Source organism: Symphodus melops (genome assembly GCF_947650265.1).
Source record: "Symphodus melops genome assembly, chromosome: 5".
In the NCBI taxonomy this organism is placed as follows: Eukaryota; Metazoa; Chordata; class Actinopteri; order Labriformes; family Labridae; genus Symphodus; species Symphodus melops.
Window position 1 is genome coordinate 14657280 of NC_136695.1, and position 21392 is coordinate 14678671.

At 37.5% G+C, this 21392-nt stretch overlaps 1 protein-coding gene across 1 annotated transcript in view; it reads right to left on the reverse strand.

Annotated features, from left to right (window-relative positions):
* The window catches only part of adcy2a (adenylate cyclase 2a), a 55731-nt gene that overhangs the window by 33376 nt on the left and 963 nt on the right, over window positions 1–21392 (reverse strand). Inside the window, exons 2-3 of the mRNA XM_079343756.1 lie at window positions 15374–15571; window positions 4747–4908 (exon numbers count right to left, since the gene is read on the reverse strand). Coding sequence (XP_079199882.1) covers window positions 4747–4908; window positions 15374–15571 — 360 coding nt within the window. The remainder of the gene's footprint in view (window positions 1–4746; window positions 4909–15373; window positions 15572–21392) is intronic.

A 21392-nucleotide genomic window follows, 5' to 3' on the forward strand; every position in this document is an offset into this window, starting at 1 on the left:
ACATCCTGCACAGCTTTACACTTCTCCCATTGCTCCTGTTGTGCGTTTGCATTAAATTACTGAATTACATATTATTTTTTAAATTTTATTTCCACTTGTTTAAGTTCACTGACTACAGGAGTTCTGCTGTTCACTATCTTCTACTTCTATATTTTACATTACTTTTATGTTTTGTGATTCTCACTCACTCTCTCTCCACTTGGAGCACACAGCCATAGAAATACACAATCTACTCTTCCCTGGCTCCATGACAACACACAAGGAAAATAGCTTTTGATCAAATTAGGCCCTCAACAGAGTGGAAATAAAACCCATAATCTCAAAGAAAGGGATCAAATAAAGCTTGATAAAACAATTACTTTCACATTACTTACAATATCTTATACATAAGCAGTTACTAACTATAACTAAGTGACATATTATGTATTTGTGTCTCAGAGCCACAGGGAGATTAGATTTTTTTTTTCACAAATAGAATCAAAAGAAAACAGAAATCCTAATAGGATTCTTTGCTTTACTGTACTTTAAGTTCTTTCTGGGGCAAGTAGGTTTCCTGTTGTAATGTTAATGATACATACAAAATAATATGGAGCTGTTTGTGATTTGACCCATTTCAGTAAAATTGTTTTGTGAGAAATGTTGACCTTTTTTTTGACTCAGAGGTTTCTTAATTTTACAAATCACAAACCCAGTGATGTATAATTTGGTTGATGTTATGTAAATGTATGAAGACAACTATATCGTTAAAGTCTTGTTACGATTAAAATTATGTGAAAATCCTTGATTCTAGGCCCCGTAGGGACACATCCTACTTAAATCCACCAGGGATCTTTGAAGGCCATTTATTTGATCTTTCAAACAGCTCTGGGCAAATGTCAGTTTCTAATGAGAACCAGCAACCCACCACTACATGTGTTAAGGTCGGTAAGCATCGGCTAATGAAATCCATTCCCCCGAACAAAAACAAGCAACTTAGGGTGCCGTTTCCATGGCACACAGACATTCCATGTGAGTACACAATGAGAGTTCATAGCACCGGTGCAGGTGCAAAGAGAAAAAGAAAACAATCGTCATCATTCCATAAAATGCCTGTTAATGTTTACTGTCACAATCAAGGTAAATTACTGTCACAGTGTAGAAAAGAATCTATTAAGCTTTGAAAATGGCAACAGCTTCTATTTTAAACTGGTATTTAAATTCCTTTATGCCCTGCCTCCGTCTGTGGCACTTTGCAGCTATCCTGAAATTAGGGCTGTCATAGACTTACATTTTGTCACCCTAATTAATCACATTTCCAATGTTGTGTTTAAAATGCCATTATTTGAAATTTAAAAATCTAAATTGTCAGGCTTTTATTTCTTATTTCTTAAGTACTTAACTTGCTGAATAAATTCAACCCTGCTTTTATTTTGAAATAAAATTATTACCTTTTGGTAGAGCAAAGCAGTAACAGTAACTACGTAAGAGGAACTTTAACAGATGAAAAACTAAATAATAAACAGTGAATGGTAGAAAAAGAGAAACGCTGGATGTCATAAGGTGAATATTACTTTTGACTCTCCAGCTGAGCTGTTCTGGAGTTTTTTTTAAAGTGATATGAGACATGCAAACTTGTAGCGGAGTTGTCTTTTCAGTCGACGAGACTGCAGGGAGACACTGGAGGCTTGTCGATGATGTGCTGGGGGACAATGTAGCCTGAGTTTAAAGAAAAATAATGAATGCATCCATTCCAGATCTTAATTAATCACGATTATCTAGTAAATGCTGACAGCACTACTTGAAATGTGCAACGAATTGATCCCACGCCATTGTTATAGCAGGCAGACATGAGTAGATGACAACATCATTTTCAAGTCCAAGTCCAAGTAAATATACTGTTAATGACACATAAGGCAGGCAGGATTTGGCCAGGACTGTTTACTAGTGGGCATTTCTCTCTTGGCAATGTCACATCCAGCCCTGCATGCCATCTTGACTGCAGATTGAGCAACAATCTGTCTACTCACAACCATATCTTTGTAACTTACAAACACACAGGCTGTATACAATATTAGGAATGCTTTCATTATGTGTCTGTTGCATTCACCTTGCAGTAGTAAAAGGGAAGAAAAGATATTATTACAGTCCTTAAGCAGTCAGCATCCCATCATTTAATTAGTACTAATGAAATAGTTTCAGAGTTTAGGCCTAACTGAAATAATGCTCATCCATCATATAGCACGTTAAACCTCTAAAAGAACAGTCCTTGTTGGCAGATTTCCAATGTAATTGTGCTGACAGGCACACTGACCTGATGCCTGAGAGGAGCTGGCAGATAGTAACTGTGTAGCATAAAGCCTCAGGCTTTCAGTCCAGATTGCAGGCCATCATCAAAGAGCTCACAAAGAAGGTAGTGTTTGTTTTGAAAGGTTTAAGAGTCAGGAGTTTAGAGAGACCTGAGTATACAGACACAGACTTCATAACTGAGAACTTGGAGAGTGATTTAGTAGCAGTGGCATTTCATGCACTATAAAAGACAAACTATTAAAAAAACAAACAGCTTAAGTGGACTGACAGTGGTTCCCAATTATTTTTCCTAAACCAAATATGAGGATGAGTGTGTGTCTGAGGACTTTATCATCACCTGTCCATGACTTTAGTCCCCCCCCCCACAAGCATCCAGTCAGTAAGTCATAATGATCCATGTTCATATGTGCAGATCTAATTTTGACAACCTCAGAACAGACAACGACTTGGGATAGCCTGGACCCCAGATTGGAAATCCTAAAACATCTAAAATGTGTTTCTTTCATTTGATGTAATGAATGTTCCTTCATTATTTGATTAAACATTAAGTAACCATTAAGTAACCATTAAGTAACCATTAATGAACTATTAAGTGACAACTAACTAACCACTAAGTAGCTTTACAACCATTAAGTTAACCATTAGTTACCTGTTTTACAAGCACTATGGATTGATCACCATCTACCCATTAACTAATAGGTTAAGTTGTAGTTCATGCACCATTAACTATGGAACAATTTGAGTGGTTTATCCACCATTATTATCCGTTAAAAGATTGTTATAATGCTTGGTGAGAAATGCATAAAACAGGGTATCAATCATAAGGAGTAAAATCGTAAAACAACACCTTAATGACATTCATGTTGTGTGTTTAAAATTAATTATTAAGAAGAAAAGTAATTTTTATAAACAATGTATAATGCAGCAAATGTATAAAATATTACTGACAAAAAGAAAATTAAAATAATATCTTCTTGGAATTTTTGTGCTAGAAATGTCACTGTGATTAGGCTCTAAAATGTTTAATTAAATGCTGGTCTCTGAGTAGAGTGCCATTTCTGACTTAAATGTCCTACAAAATTAGTGTGTTTCCTGCATGCTTTTTTTTGCTCAGTTGTAGTTGTTTTTGAAATAACTGATATTTGGAATGAGGTCTTTTATCAGCTCAAATTAATTAAAGTCTTTATTAACCAGATAAATGGTTATCTAGAACTTCTTTTTTTTTTCTTTATTTCTAAGCATATGAGAACTACCTGAACATTTTGTGCCTGAAACAGCATTTCTGGTGGAAACAGGATGACCTTTTAATAGAGTCGAAGAAAAACACATCAGAATTTCACTTGCTTTGCATGTACTTTTAGTCTAAAGGTCACATTTGTTTGTATGCTTAAAATGGTAAAAAAAAAAAAAAAAAAAAAAGGATTACTTTGTGAACAAGCTGGAGAGAAAAAAAGAATCATAAACATTTCATCTGATAAAAAAAAAAACATTTATACTGCCATTGGATTATGGCTAGAGTATTGCATAGTGTAGCTTTTAAACAATATAAAGACAGTTCCTTTTGTATAATTAATTTTATTATCTCTTTGTATAATTGAGCTGACTCTGTTAAGTGACATGTGTTATGATGTTTTCACCTCCTTAGCTCTAGCTGAGCTACATTTTTACCAACACTTTGGTCTTTATCTGACATCCTTAGTAAAGTTTTTTTTGTTTACAGAAACCATGGGGGAAAAAATCATTATGGATCAAAAACTAAATGAAAAAAGCTAAAAGGGGGCACTGATAGCTTAGTGGTCCTTCTTTGTGGAACAGTGGCTTTGTTAAGTTTTATGGGGGTTTTTGAACAGTCTACGACACGCGCCGCACATCATACACTGATGTTGACACAGGTTCCCTGGTAGCCCACTATGGTTCGTGTGTGTCACTTTTCAGATATATGTGTGTCTGTTAGACAGCAGTCTCCAAACACCAGTTCTGAATGAAATGATCAGTGATGGTAACAAATGACTCTTTGGACTGTCTACGAGTCTGTACCAACAGCTTCTTGCAGTTCTGTTTAATTCTGCTGTGCCTTTCTGATACATCTGTTCCACTGTTGTTTCACTTCGGCTTCGGCTGAGAGTTACGATATAGCTGCAGTAGCTGTTGCTGTAATCCGACTGACATGTGAGTATGCTGAACAATGCTGATGAAGATACAGTTGGAGAAGCTATAGCTCTCTGTGTACTGTTATTTGCTATATTCAATTAGGTGAACACACACATTTTGATGGTACATGTAATGCTAACTATTTAAGCCTTAAACCACATGTTGGTAACGAAAGATAACTCAAGTCCCAACGTCAACAACCAGGACTCAAGTCCATCCCTTAAGGTCGATAGAGAATCTGTGAATACACTCTGTTGTGTTGTATACTGAATCATTAACCAACATCTACAGCATGTTAGATCAGCTTACCTGCCACACTACTGGCTCCATGTGATCAGCTGTGGTGGACAGGCAGACACTCAACACAACGGTGTGAGAGGCTGAGGTCAGGACGCTGGCAATGATGGCATCCCGCATGCAGAACGGCAGCATGGTGTAAACCACAAACACAATGAACAGGAAGAATGACACCTGTGAACAGAGAGACACAAACAATTATGAAGCACCTGCAAGGAAAAGTGGTATCGAGAGAATGAGCAAGAGCGAGAGGGTGTACAAGGAAGACAACTACACAGAAATAATCAGTGTTGACAGTCGTGTGGGGAGAGAAAGAGCATGACCAAGTCTGAACACAATCAGCAGCGATGTTAAAGTAAAGTGTCTTCCTGTACAGCTAGGTCAGTGGTATGGAAAAGTAAAGTAAATAACATACTATTCCAGACTGCTGGTACAATAAGTCTCAAGCTTGATAATATACCAGGTAAGGTAAAAGGAAGAATAATATTAATTCCTATCTTTACAACTGAGCACATTTCTTGGTCACGCAGTAAAGAGTGAACCTTCATAACAATCTTAGTATCTTTTGCTTATAAAAGTTACCTTGATTGCAGCAAGCGGGAAAACTGACAATCAGGCTTAACATTTCAAATGTGACACCTGTAATGTAGCACATCGAGTGCTTCCATTTTTACACACACACACACACACACACACACACACACACACACACACACACACACACACACACACACACACACACTATACGCTATGTGCTGTGGGGTTCAAACAACTCATCTGCTGTACTGCATGGATAGAAAGAAGCCAGTGTTCTCACAGGCTGCAGCCAGGTGCTGGTTAACCTTTCTTGGGTTATTTGCAGTGCCAGTGGGAAAGCAGTGTGAGGATGCACCGGGAGGTAGGATAGACATGGAAAGAGGAAAGGAGCTCAAGAGAGGGGGCGCAAGTGAAAATGAGAAACACAGTGCCTTCTCTGTGTGAGCTTTGGTGAGGAACATACTTTTCTAAAGCTTCTTTCTAAATGGCCCACTATAAAAGTGAATGTTAATAGTAGCAAATATCAAAGGATGGTCTGTTAGGAAAATGCTTCATTCAGGTTGAAGGAGAAAAATAGGGGAATTTTAATTTGCATGCTGTACTTCTTATGTTTGTTATATGTTTGTTTTTCAGTTTTTTATGCATGAATACAGTTAGATGTAGATGCATGTTTTCTTCATGCATTCATCCCACTGAGGCTGACTGTCAATCTCTGGCCTATATAGTATGATATTTTTATAAAAAGGGCAATGCCCTCTAAATGTATTGGCAACTTCATATATCACTCTGACCGTACTTCTCAGCATGACATCCACTGGAGAACAGCTGCAGTCCTCTGATATTTACTGCACAGTGGGAATAACAACAGAGTCTGGACAAAAGGCATCTCATCCTTCGTAATCAACAAAGAGCTTTCAAACCCTAAGCCAAACATTTTTAAGATTAATGGAAATGTAGTTTCCATGAAATGGAGAAGATGGTATCAGCCATTTCTTTAAAATGACATCACATGTATTGTTTACCTATCATTTGGTAATAGTGATATTAGCAGGCTCTGGTTGACACATAGAGGCTAAACATTTGATGACATTGTCTTATTTGTAACAGTTTCAGCAATACAGACTTCCATTAAGTTAAATAAAAGGATTAACATTTACAGTTTACATTATGCCTAATTGTTGATTATATTGATTCTACCATTGTTTTCTTCATTTTTCTGTTGCCCTGTAGCCTACATGTACTCTTGTTCAGCATCAACATCTGTGAGAAAAGAAACATGTTTCTGAACCAATCAATTCTATTGAGAACAAACATTTCAGTATGATAATGAAATCTAATACACATAATAGTGTAACACCTAGGGTCATACATTACATACATTACCACCATCTGTGAGGTCAATACCAGTTTTTACGTTCAAGTACTACATTGTATTTCTTTATCAAAAAATGTGCAACACATTCACCTACCAAGTTAAGGAGTTATTGTAGTGATAGCTGCTGGTCTTTTTACAAACTCTTTTAACCGAGCAGTAAAAAGAAGCTGCTTGAAAGAAATTTATTGGTTGTAGTTTTTTTTCATTAATGTTAAATATTGTACTCTTCTCTTTTAAAGAAGAGTACAATAGCTCATCCAAAAGTGACTCGTCACTATTTCCTGACTATTTGAGAACTATCATGTAAGGTTACAAAAAATACTGGCGTACATAGATCAATCAATCAATCAATCAATCTTTATTTATATAGCGTCAATTCATAACAGGCGTTATCTCAAGACACTTTACAAAAGCAGGTAAAGGACCTTACTGTTTGTTTGTTAACATTAACAAAAGAGCAGGTAACAAGACCATGCTCATTGTTATGTATGTTTATGTTATGTAGATTAATAGCTATAGCTAGGGATATAAATATATAGCATGACACAATTATGACTCATTCAATGTGTATTAGATACACCATGCCTTTTTTAGACAGACATAAACATACCAAGTGAATTAAGTCCTTGTAGTCAGGAGTGAAAATGAAACATCTTTTTGCTCAGTGAGTCACAGGAAGCAATAAATTATGAGTCAGAGCTTCGTCCATGTGCATCTGCAGAGACTGACAGGTAGTCAACAAGGTGTATCACATACTTTAGCCTGGATTCCCAAACTCGTTCTGAAAGCCTTATCAGAGGGATAACTATATCTAATGTCTGTGTGCTTAAATGTATAAGCAAATTAAATGTTTTTTGGCGTGTTAATCGATTTATATAGGCGCATATCTGTGATTAATTTAGCCGATACGATAGTTACCAGATATGCTAATATCGGCAGATATATCACTCGGGTTCTACGACTTAATACACTTAAAACTAACAGGAAACTAATATCTAAGGACTGTAATGGATCACGTTCAAGCACTCCTTTTTCCCTGTAAGTGTATAATGACAGACATAATAAATATAAGAGTCACTCTATGTTCCGATTTGTTTCTGTATATGATCACAAAACCACAGAGGCACTCCGCCAAACTCTCTCTCTTTTGACAATCAATCTTATCTTGAGAGATCTGCAGTCTGGCATTTCAATTTTTTCTTTAACTTAAGCGGTTTACATTGTGGTATAAAACCAAAAGTTGCCATTAATAATCCCTTCTGCGTGACAGAAAATATTATTTTGAGTATCCAGAAAAAAAAGGTTGAAGATTTTTTTTATTTGATTTTTATTGGACGTACGCAAGGACAGTAAAAGTAAAAATAATTATTCATTAATGTGAACTCTTCCTGTTGGATGAATTGTAGTTGCATTACCACAGCCTAGGAACTGTTTCTAATCTCTGCCTGATCAAGGCTCAGTCACATTTATTCTTACAATGTCACAAGTCAGTAATGCTCGCAAGAGGAGTAAGAATATGAATGCAATGAAGAAGCTGGATGGCTTTTTTTCTTTCTTATTGATATGGGGTGGCAGGAAAAAAAACAACACTACTACATAAGAATAGTGAAAAATGTCAATTGCCTTTTTTACCATTGACAATGGCAAGAAAAAAAGCAGGGTCAAGTATTTATAGTGTGAAGCAGATGCCACAACTAAAAGAAAGTGTGGAGAGGTATGTCAGGTCTCTGATAGAGGTGAGAAAACTAAACAAGGGTGACAATGGAAAGGAGGCCTGAGGGCTGTGAGACACAACGCAAATATAACAGTGGTTCCATTTTCGTTGATTCTGTGTCATAAAGTTCCTGTATTTTTTTTTTTTTTTTGCAGTATGGCATGTGAATAAAAGGAATGGCTGTTTTCTTCAGCACTGTTTTTACCTCTTGAAACCTTGCTGTCACAGCAGCAAGACGGGTTATTTCTATATAGTATTTTAATGTGTGTGAATTTTGCTACCGGGCGGAGACAGGTGCACATAAACCGATACCGATAGTACAGAAGAATGTTGTTGTTTTTTTCATTAAAGAATACAGCTAACACAAACAGGAAAATATCATCAAAGAGATAAGACATTCTCATTTGTCCATAAGAGAAGAGAGAGGAGAAGATCAAAGTAAAAGTTCCCTTCAATAGCTTAAAGAAAAGCAGTGTAATGTATATGCTAACTTCTTTATGGAAGAGGGAGTCACTCATTACTGTCAAGTATCATCTAGCACAGCAGTACAGTTCAATTACAGTTCAGAGAGCATACAGTATTTCCTGCAAAATGTTTCGAAATTCAATGCTGCTGCCAAATGATGAAAGTTTACTGAGGATAATTGAGAGGCTGCAGGGGGAAAGACGCCAGCTGAGATCTCCTGCATAATGTTAGTTGATGTTGTAATAAAACAGCAAGGAGCTTTCTTTAGTGTGGTTAAGGCGAACACATAACGACCCTCCTGTCTGACAATTAAATGGAAGAGGCTTTTTGTGGTCCATTATGGTTCATCCCCATGAATCAATGCCTTGATAATGACACTAAGCAGAGTTTAAAAAAAAAGCAAATTAGAGTGATGGAGTGTCAGATTGCATCAGGCTTTTAGTCTGTGGTAGGGATTAGTTTACCGGCTAGCTTTTACAACATGATGTGTGTGTTTGTTTTAATGTGTGTCTACTGTAGCTCTGGAAAAGAAAGACATGTTTTTTTTCTCTTCTATACTTGAGCTAAAAGAAGAGGTTCTCCTCCCCCCAATGATTGGCTGCAATTTTAACTAATGGAACAGGGGTCAAGCAATGATGTTAAATTTGATCTAACATGGCTTCTGTCATCATTATAGCGCTGATGTATGTCCAAGTTAAAACTGAGCAAAGAATTTCACTTCTAACTAGTTATTTATAAAACAGTGTAAATGCAATGATTGACCACTCTTTTGACACAAGCACAAAAAGGAAAAGAAAATGGTCCAAATAGTTTCCCCTGTTTTATGCCTCCTTGCCTTTTTTCATACCCTCTATTTGCCCCTCATTTCTATTACTAGTTCTTGCCCTATTTTTGCAATCCGTCCTCCTTTTTACTCTTCTAACCCGGCAGGCCTCTTTCTTCATCCCAACACCCATTTTTCCCCATCTCTTCTGTCCTAAAGCCTATTATGGCTGGCCGTATACTCAGAAGGGATCGAATGAATGCATCTGTCCATGGTGTGTGACGGAGGAACAGTGAGGGATCGAGAGAGACAGAAAAAGGAGGAGGAGATGAGGAGGGGTCCAGACATCGTTCAGTGTGGAGCAGAGGCTGGACCACACAGATAAGCCAATCTCCACACTATCAGTTAACAACTCAGGGGCTTTGTGGAGGGGAGGATAGGCATCCAATTGATTGCAGGTTTAAAAATAGAAAGTCTACTGTAAACAAAGTAACTGGTAGAGTAGAGATGCTATAAAAATTCAGCTGAGAGAATATTTGAGCCTCAGTGAGATATCATACACCGGCTTGAGTGACTGTACTGACAGCGCAAATTCCATCAAGAACATCTGCTGTTCTCTTATTGTCTCGGTGCGTCTCTGTGAGGATGTCAAATATTCAGACTTATAATCATATTAATTGTAATGCATGTGTACAGGAGTAATACATACAGTGGATATGGTGCATTATTTCAGTTGTTTAGCAACAAAGAACAGCCAAAGCAAGGGAGATGGTGTGTGCACCATGTAAGATTTTGGATAAACCCAATAAATTAATCTGGTCTTTTTTGGAGGCAGTGACATTTTGAAAGGAAAGATAATGAAAATGTTGCAAACGCAAAACTATGAAGTGAGTCTGTCTCTGCTTTATCACATTTCTCACATGTGTAACATGTGTGGGACAGTGTAATGAAGTTTTACACACTGAATTGTAATACTTGAATTATTCAAATGTATTTTTTTTTTTAATGACAGGTATTAATTACATACACTTATTAGTTCAATAATCAGCAGGCTATTTTCTCACAAAGCAGATCTGGGTATCAGTATGAAGTATTAAAGTGGAGTGCAGTATACTATATAATGTTTTTTTTAGGTATGTTAAAAATATCTGCTTGCCTGGGGTGAAAGCAGTACAGAGAGAATAATATGACTGAAGCCACACAGAGAAACAGCGGGCTGGAGAGCTAAATGAGCCAAACTCACTAAAACTAGACGCCAGGGGACGCATCCAGATCTGCGGAAATTCTCTGTGGGTTCATTTGTATGAGTGAGCACATCAAACACATTATTACATCATTTTATAAATCGCTATTATAAATGATGATTTGCTGCTTTAGTGATTATCAAACAAATCTATCATGCTTCAAATAAATTCTGTTCAAATGACATACAACGACTGACCGATCAGCGTGGAAGCAAGAATAAAGGAATCTTAGAGAGAGGGGTGATCAGAATACTGTAATCATCATTTGTGTTTTCATACTTTGTAAACCAATCTTCTTTAACTTTGTGCACTTTCAGAGCACTTTTTCTTCAATCAAAACACTCCCACATTGTTTAATTAAGATATACTGTTGTAAAGCACATTACTGTATCTTAGCAACTAAGCTACAAGTCCTGAAGACATTAACTTTATTTTATTCAATGCCAAATATGTTTGTGCAAACTCTAAGGCATCAACATCTTCATCCACTGAGAATAAACAACAACCGCATTATGAATGGCATGGGGTAAAAAGCATCATCCTTAATGAGCTTAGGGCTACATGACAGCTGAGGTTGTGGGAGAGCATGAAACCCAACTTCTAATCACTGCTTCCTTTCCCTACTGCTCACGTTTACCTCCTCGCTGCAGCACCAGAGAGCATTTAATTACTCTGACTTTTAATTTGCCTTCCCCCACTTCTTCTCTGGAGCAGACATCCACTTAGAGCCTTCAAAGACACACCCGGCTGACCACAGATTCAAAGACTTGGTCATTTATAATTGGATGATAAGCAAATGTAGTAAAAGAGCAGAAGTAAGAAGTGTCTTCTGATTTTATGTTAAGTTGAAGCAAGACAACTGCTCATGTATAATTTTCCTGCATCTCTCCTTCACCACCTTCTCGACGTTGCACTTGCACGTCTTTCCTGATTGATCGAAATAAAAATAATCAAAAAATATCACAAATTGCTTACTTATTTAGATGTTCCCAAAGTGTTATTGTTTGTGTGGACTTAAGGTCTCAACAACAATCCAAAAATGTTTTATTTACAATTCAGGTCCAGACATTCCTCACATTTGTGCTTATGAGTTTTCTTTTGATTATGTAATTTGTATTGTTTCAGTTCCAGTCAAATGAACACACTTTGACTGCAGGGCAACTTTTAAAGAGATGACAGCAATTATATGTGTCTGTTAAAATGTTTGAGGTTTTTCTGTGTTTTGTCTTGAGGACTGTCTTTTGAAGCCTACTGTGATTGTAAAATGTGTTTCCTGTTTTATATATACAGTACATGTGGCTGCCTGACATTTAGCTAATTCAGGCACAACTATATAGATGCACCTTATCTTCTGAGCAGGAACGCTGGATATTAGAGTCATTGCATAAAAGAAAAAGTCATGTCAACTAAAGTGTGGTCATAGATTATTATTCCTTCCTTCTTAGTTATTTTAGAATTGTGACTTGTGTGACTCAAGGTCTAAAGTCCATAAAAGAACACAGACAACATGTTTGAATTAAGCTCCGGGTATGGAGATGCATACACTGTATATATAATTCGAAGCTCTGAGATCACTGACTGAGTGAAGAGACGTTACAAATGATCATTTCACTGATGCTTCGAGACCTTTGTTCTCCCAGTTTTTTTTTAAGTATAATGTATATTCTTACATTAGGTAGCATAATGTCAGTGATACTTTATCGATGATACTTTCTATGAAAGCTCCCAAAAAACACAGAGTGCAGGGCATAAGCAACAACAATAAAGACTCCTGAGATGAGTAGTATTAATTAACATGGCTAAGATGCAGCAGTCAGGGAGCAGTAATGGCATAATGGTCTGACATTTTTAGAGAGCAGAAGAAAAGAATGAATGGACCGGCATATGAATGAGTGCATTTTTAGCTACTCCTTTGTAAAGGATGACGAAACACTGAGCACTCGCCTTGCCAAACCTGTTTCAGAAGACGAAGACCTAATGTGCTGTGTTGTTTTCGATGATGTTGCAGGATTCATATGGCTCTTACAAAGAAGATGCTGCTGTTTGTTCAGGTCCCGTGAGACATATTCAGCCTTATGCAGCTTGATAAATGCATTGATAAAAGATGTATTGATTCACACAAGTTGATTTACAGCAGTTTCAAACAACACATCTGCCTGACTTCCTCCATAACAGCGGGCTACATTTACTCCCCAGAGTGCCAATGATATATGATACATGTTTCTCTCTAATGAAACAGAAATAATATTCTTGGTCTGCATCATTGTATTGACTTTCAATATGTAACTGTCTCTCTGCACAAAGCCATAGTAGTTACTTCATTTTCCTCTCATTTGGTAGTTTTAGCAGGAAGCAACTGAAGTGTATTATACATGTGACACAATGTGATATGAACAGTTATGTGAATTGTAAGTGTGCTGCTAAAATATGAACTTATGTTAAAGTAATTAGTGGTCTCAAGAAGAGCTTGGTTTAACACCAAAGAGAATGAAGTGGTTTATTAGGGGTAGTATCCTTAAGACTGAGTAGGATAACATTTGGGTCTAAACAAGAGTAAACAGGTGTTGACCCTTAGGAAGAGATAATAAAAGTCAACCCTGCATGGAATTGTAAATCTTAAGGCCATAAGTTCAGAGTAAGCCTAAGGAGAGTAACATTTATTGTCTTAAGTCCAAATAAGGACATGGATGGTTTTCTGTTGCTTTGACCAATGCTGTATAAATACTAGTGTCTTTCTTTGTTCGAGAGGGTTCACATTTGGCTGGTGACTCTCCCAGGTATCATGGTAATCTGGATTGATGCTGTTTCTTGACTTTGTAAATACATTTCTTATATTACAAGCACTGTCAAGGACTTGAGAAACTACACAACCAAGCAGTAATCTTTCTGACAATGCATAAGGTTTAAAACACAATTAACAATATGGTTTCCTCCTCTTTCATTTTGGAAAAAACACAGCCTGTACATTTGGAAGAAAGAATGATTTAACATGTATCCTGATAATTGTTGATGTTTGCTGATATGCCAAAAAAAAAAAAGGTTATAATGATAAAATAAAAGTCATATAATCCAACCCTACCTCAGGTGTGGATTTTCAGCATGAAAAGTGTTGTTGTTTCCATTTGTAGTAGGTTTGTAGTCTGAGCTGTAAGGACCAATCATGTATCAGCAGGTTTGCAGAAAAGAACTGTCTGAATGTTATCCAAAAACGATAGACAACGAGGGCCAATGGGTTCGGAGATTGTGAATTTCCTTCCACCCTGAGTTAAAGATAAATTATTTGAGTCAAGGTCTATCTGAATAATAAAAGTTTAATATAAAGGCATATTACATGACCAATCATTAGTTAATTAGGGTCTATCAGTTTATTTTATGATTATTGTGGCTTATTGAAAATTGACCCATGGATGGTCGGTGTAGGCGAGGAACACAGTTTAAGTTGACCAGGGTGCTGCTGAAAATGTTCCTCCTTACAGTCAATGTAGGATTGTTTCTTTAAATAATTATTTATTCTTTATTATAAGAAATCCAGTGTTTTCAAAATCACAGGTGAATACTATGTCACATCATGTTAGAGAAAAGTGGAGTGACACGTGATGTTTTACAGTTCAACAACAGAGTTCAATAATGCAGTTTCTTCCCCACCCTTACTACTTGCTAAGCTTCATGAGACGGAGACAAAGAATATGACAGTGAAAAGCAGTAATGGGATGTCAGGAAGCACTGAAGCTTTGTGTTTGATCAAAACTTTGAAGACTATTTTGGAATTTAGGTCAGATATCAAAAGAGATGAAACATAATCTTAAGGGAAAGGGTTCTTTTTTTTTTTTAGGCCAACTGAGTCCCTGACTTTAGTTTCACATCTATCCATGATCATTATAACTGCAACCGAACAAGAGAGGATTTTACACTCCATACTCATAGACCTATCAGGCCACACTGACCAGGAGAGCAGCTGTTCAGCATGAAGCTAACTCATGCTGAACAGAAAACAAGTAAATCAAAGCCAAGTCAAATCCCCCATTCCTCTTACTACTAGATCCCACTATATATTTTGGCAATCAGGATGATGTTTTTGGAATATGTTCATATTCATAAGAACATTTTTTTTAAAAAGTGCAACAACAAGAGGAAATTATCAAAGTCCACACATGGCTGGAATAATCCGCTTACTTTCACAAACATGCACCTCTGCAGCCAACGACATTACAGAAGATGTTGAGATTCACCACAAGAGACCTCATTTTAGTTTAAGACAAAAACAGGAAAGGAATGGAGAAATGAACATCAGCAATTTCCAAAAAATCCACTGGCCTACAGTAGGTTTTTGTCCTAGTTTTAATGGATGTGCTTATGTTTGATTCAGAACTATAAAGGATTTTATTCTAAAGAGAAACTCCTACTTATGAGTGTAGTGCCGGTACGTACTAAATTCTCCTTAAATTGCACCAAAAGAACAGGAGAAAAACATTGAATAAATCACAGAGACTATACAGTATGTTTCTTTATCAGAAAGAAATTCACACATTTCTGTGTCGTACCTGATCCCATGGACACACAATCCCTCCAGAAAACATGAAAAGGTAACCCATGGCGACCAAGCAGGCCCAGATGACCAAGGAGAAAACACGGAGGAGCTTCTTGAAGATCGACTCGATGCAGACGAGAACAAACACAGCAAGGAAGATAGCCAGCGCTGTAGGCACAGTGATTACAAACGCCACGTGGTCCTCCACATTCTGAAAAAGAGACAGGGTAACAATATGGGAGTTATACATGTGGACAGACTATTTCAGATGGTAGGTAGGTGAGCTATTGATCAGGATAGGAAGAATCCTTTGTGAGAGAAATCAATAAGAAAAGAAGCACAGTGATGAGACAGAGACATCTCGAGGGGCCATGAAACAGCCTAACCTAACTGTGTTAAAAGCATCTCCTCCAGCTCAATCTTTTCTTTGTTCTCCTGTAAATACAAACTACCAAAACATGCGACTCCACCAGAGAAGCTGAAAAAACACTGATTACTGATCCTCGACCTATTTTTCCCCACTTCGTTTTCAATACAACACTGTGTCACTATGACGATTCGAACATTATTGCTAGGATATAGGATATATTTGCGATATAACAAAGGAAGGATAAAGATGATGCAGATGCCATGTTGATTTTTACATCTGTTGCTTTATTTTCTGTTAAGACAAAAGACAAAATCATGCAAGACTGAGTAAGTATGGAAATCCAAAGTATTTGAATGATGACTGAGGAAGCTAACTTAAATGATTATTTCCATGACTTATATGTATTTACTGTATTTATTGTTTAAACTAACCAAGTGTCCTACATGTCCTTCATGTGAGGCAGGCAAATGAGATCTGAATTCCAGTAAAGACATACTTTGTTAATGCAAAGCGTGAATGTCAGAACTTAAGTGCTACCTACCTGTGAATTGATTACCCAGGCGGGTAAGGTGTAAACGGAGCTTTCCTTTAAGTATAAAAATGGTAGGTATAATGAGGTTAAGCGTATACCTTTTTTCCATGATTTAAATCCCTCAGTGTATTTCCTTTGTAATTTGAATATACGCCTATGCGCTGCCTAATTCTAAATGCTGAACACATAATTGTCAACTACCTAATAAAAGCTAAATTGAAATACTGCTTATACTGAGACTTGTGTATGTGGCAGAAAAACAAAAGAATCACGCTCTTATAAAATTGTTTAAAAATGACTAAGCCCCACAGTGTGTCACGTAATAAAGTTTAACTGTTCTATGGTAAGGTAAAATTCCTTCCCTGATTGTACACTTGAGGAATTGCACCCGTCTTTTTAATGAACTATATATGAGATATAAAACACATCTATACTTACTTATAGAATATCTTATAGATTGAGAAAACCCCTAAAAAGCCTCCAGTGGTGAAGTTAAAGCCACATCTATAATGGATTTGCTGCAGCTTTTCCGAAACACACTTAGATGTGAAGTCTAATAAAAATTTCAGGAGACTCTACAAGGTGGATGTAGGAGAATCGTGCAGTGAAATGAGTCGTTTGTACTGCCAGCCTTCATCCCATCATTGCGTTTCCAGAGAGTGACAGGGAAAAGGAAAAAAAAAGGTCAGGATATGCGTATTGTTTGTAGATGTGTCACGGCTCATTTGGATGTGTGTGAAATCAGGAAATACACATATATTTCCTGATTAATTTATCCAAAGTTTAAAAGTCAAAAGTTTTTTTCAGACTGTTTTTTTTAATAGCAAAAGTGCCATAAGCTTAGCCTTCATCCCGTCTTTGTACATATTGATACGGCGACGGTATAATATTGGTGTCCCAGTCTATGAATTCACATTGCATTTCTTTGTTAAGGAAGCAGGACACAGCCACAGTTTCACATACACACACTCTGAGATCCTACGCTACCCACTGTCCATTACAATGATATATACTGTATTGTAACATTGCATGGATTTCCCTTAACTTCTTTTTTAATTGTTAAGAAGGACAGATTAGAGTAGGGCTGTCAATGGGCAGGTGTTAAAGCTTAATCTGTCATTAAGGATAAAAACGGCAACTTGTCTGACTGAAGCCCGATATTCGTCTAATGTTCTGTAGACTACTATTTTAATCTAACAGCTGCACTGCAGACTCAAGTCTCTTTTGGCCGTAAACAAACAAAAAGATCAGTATCCTTAATGCACAGATCCTCATTCAGACACAACTGTCTCCACGCAACACTGCACAACCTGCAGGTCACATCTCCCACTTACTTATTATTTATTGATTATAAAGCAGGGATCAGACTTCAAAACTGTCACTTAAGACGGTAGAGAGTCCATGACAGCCAGAGCAAAAAGGCTTCTCCTTTTGCACTACATAAGCCACTCTTTGTTTGCAATGATCAGGCAGTAATGCTTGGCTAAACATACGCTTATATGTTCCTGTTTGAATGCTTGGAACTATTAGGCCAAAATTATGAAAAGTGCAAAGAAAGTTTTCTGGGTAGTCTCTGTTTGCAGACATTCAGTTGTGTTCAATGCTTCTATTAAGAGAAGGGGTAATCACAATGGGCTGGATTAGCGAAGATAAATTTGGTTGTGTGGCAGGGCAGATCCAGGTGTGGTCACCATGGCCTGGGCCTACTTGAAATCTGATGTGCCACCCCCAAAATCCGAAATCAATTATTGTTGCTGTGTTGCAACAGGCTGCTAGCAGCGTTTCAATGTGTCACTTTAAGTATGAGCCCTTAATTACATTTACCGTAAATTCCGGACTATAAGCCGCTACTTTTTGGTCACGGTTTGAACACTGCGGCTTTTAAAACGATGCGGCTTATTTATGAATTTTTCTTGCGGGACAATGAGCTTGTGCCGCAAAAACATTTGTCTTCGTCACGTCGGATCTTAATATCAGTCATTTTGCGCTTCATGCACGCACCCTCATCATGGAAAACACACGGAGAAATACATATGCTGCAGCTTTCATGTTAAAGGCGATCGACCTGGCTGTCAAAGAAGCTCATAGAGCTGCTGCACGTAAAGTTGACTCTGACAGCGACAACAGAGACTGAGGAAGTGAGTAATGAAGTCATTCTGAGTCACTGAATGGATGGACTTTTTCTTGTGAAATGTATTACTGTATTACGGTAATCTTTTTCATCAGCCGTGTTACAGACATGTTCGATGAAGGATTTCCACTAGGCTTTGTATTTGTGGATGTTACCGGTAGTACGTATTTACGGTAATTAAAAGTTAAAACAATGTTTTTGTGTGACGTCTTTCTGTGTAAATAGCTCTTGTTATAGCGTGGACACCTGCGGCTTATAATCAAGTGCGGTTTATATATGTACAAATACATTTATTTACTTATTTTTAGCCGGTGCGGCTTATATCCAGGTGCGCTCAATAGTCCGGAATTTACGGTACTTTAAAAAAACAAAAAGGACAGTAAATACAAGTGCTAATGGAGCATCAGTCAAAGCTAGCAATATGTCAGTGTACTGTCATGTTTTGATCTTATATACTATTTTTAAAGCAATAATATGTAGTAAATTGACTCTGTGTGGTTTGACTCCCACCGAAGGTCTTTGAGTGAATCTGCACTGTTGTAAGACAAACAGTTTAGTTACCACTAGCCCTCTTAAACAACGTGCGCTCATTGACAAGTCGAGGGTGCAAGGTCAACAGAAACCACCATGTTCACTGACATGCATCATTATATCTATACTATATATACATACAGTACTGTTGTATTTCTGGATTTTAGTGCAAATATGACTCTGCAAGTGTCTACAGGCTGTTGTTTGAATACTGTTTGCACATTGAGTTTCTGGATGTTGCAATGATTTGTATAGACAATGGCTACGCAGTTATATTGGAGGGAGGAATTTTGTTCTCCAAATATCAGCTGAGTAAATAAACTTCATGATCCCAATGAATTATGGGTTACCTTAAGGTATCTTCTGAATTAGTGCTGTCAATATACTTTTATCTGAATGATACCTTGTTCTTATTCATGGCAGTCAGCTTCCAGAAGTGACCATAACATCAAAATATTTTTTGTGTCACTTTATTGCGTGATGCTTCACACTGCATTTGTCCTCCTCTACAATTCTCTCGTTCGCCTTCAAAGCCCCCCGCCCCCTCCTCCCCTGTGTCTCTCATGCACACAGTCAGTGTTTTGGGACAGGGGAGGATATGTGTGGCTGCAGAGAGCCACAGAGTTTGTCTCGCCCAGAGCAGAGCTCCAAAACAGAGGAGGATTTAGGTCAGCCAGCCAGCAGGATGGAGGGATGATAGGATACAAACAAAAGAGAGAGACACAGAGATAGAGAGAGAGATAGAGAGAGAGAGAGAGAGAGAGAGAGAGAGAGATGAGGAGGTGAGAGCTGACACAGACACGAGAGAGAAGAGAAATAGGAGATGATGGAGGGGGGAAAAACAAGGGGATTGCAAAAGTCATGGCCATCCAGCACAAGGGTAGAAAAAATATAAAAGAGCATGTAGGACAGATTGAGCAGAAGCCCGACGGGAAGACACATTTACTGGGACACTCTTTCATTGTGAGCCCATACAAACATTTCCAGACGGTGCATATCATATTCTTAGTGGAAACATTGTAGGGAAATATTTCCTAAAAAAACTGACTGCTTTTAAAGCCCTACTTTGCTTCTCTGCAGCATTCCTGTTCCTAACTCTGCATTAATACTTAATGCTTCTGCTGTAAGTTAGCTTACCCTCTCACACTTATCCACAGCTTCAACACAAATACTACCAGCATGGATGCAACAATAAATCCAATGTTCAGCTGAGATTCATGTGTAAACGCACCAGTTGTGCTTAGGTGGGGAGTCAAAATAATGATTAATTCATAATGTTGAATGCAAGAGCACAAGAAACTACGATAATGAAAATAACTGCTGGGTTTGGGAAGTAATTAAATTGCAATCAACTATCAGAAAAGTTGCACAATTAAATATGATTATAAGAAGATTGCTGTTATTTGTAATACTTGACTAATTAGGCAGAAATTAGTCTGTGGGCTTTTTGAATTGAAACATTTCAACCATGCAAATGTTCATTCAGTTCTGTTGTTACAATGCACGTTTTCCTGTTGAATTCTGGTTAATTTCGGGACGTGCATGGTGACGTGTGTATGTGTAAGGGCAACTTTGGTCACAATAATCAAGTTTTAAATGTTAGATGTTTAAATTTGCCTTATGTACTCATCGTTTGATCACTCATCGGTGATAACGATGAGTGATAACGATAAAGTCTACACTCCGGCAATTTAATATAGGTATCATTGAATGCACGGCTCTGGACAGCTCTGTATCAATACTGCTCATTTACAACTGTCATCACACATTCACCTACCTCCAGCAAAGTATGTTTACATTCAGTTAAACATGACTGACAAATGTTGGATTTAATTATTCACATTTTTGACTGGTAGGAATGTATACTATTCTATATAGTTTTTATTGCTAGTGTTGTGTGTTTTGAGAACCTGCTGCTGTAACGCCACAATTTTCCAGTTTGGGATCAATAAAGTACATCTATCTATCTAAAATGAGTCTCTTTCAAACTGAAGACTCAGAAGAGGCAAGGAACGCGAGAGGCACTCCCTAAATCATAAAAGTGCTTTAATAAGATTGTGTTAGTATATCTTATATCATTAGATTCTGCACATAGTCAGGCAAATTCTCCAAGAGTTAAAAGGTGGCCACAAATCCTGCGCACTGACAAGCATTTTGCTTTTTTCCCCATTTGTAATGTTTGTTTGTTTGTTTGTTTTTACTTTACACTGTCTTGCCTACACTGCATTGATTTTTGTTCTGCTTTTTAGAGCAAAGATAACCCCTTCAAAATAGTGACAGAAGAAAACAGATCTCCTTTCTGTAGTTCAGTCAACCGGGAGCTCAGACAATAACTAAGCCCCTTATCCTCCCTCCCTCCCTCACTTTATCTCACCCTTCTCTTCACATTAGTGCTGCGATGAGGGCTGCATGCTGGGACAATGTGCGTGCTCATAGGTGTTGCACAGGCATGCTTTTGTGTGTACACG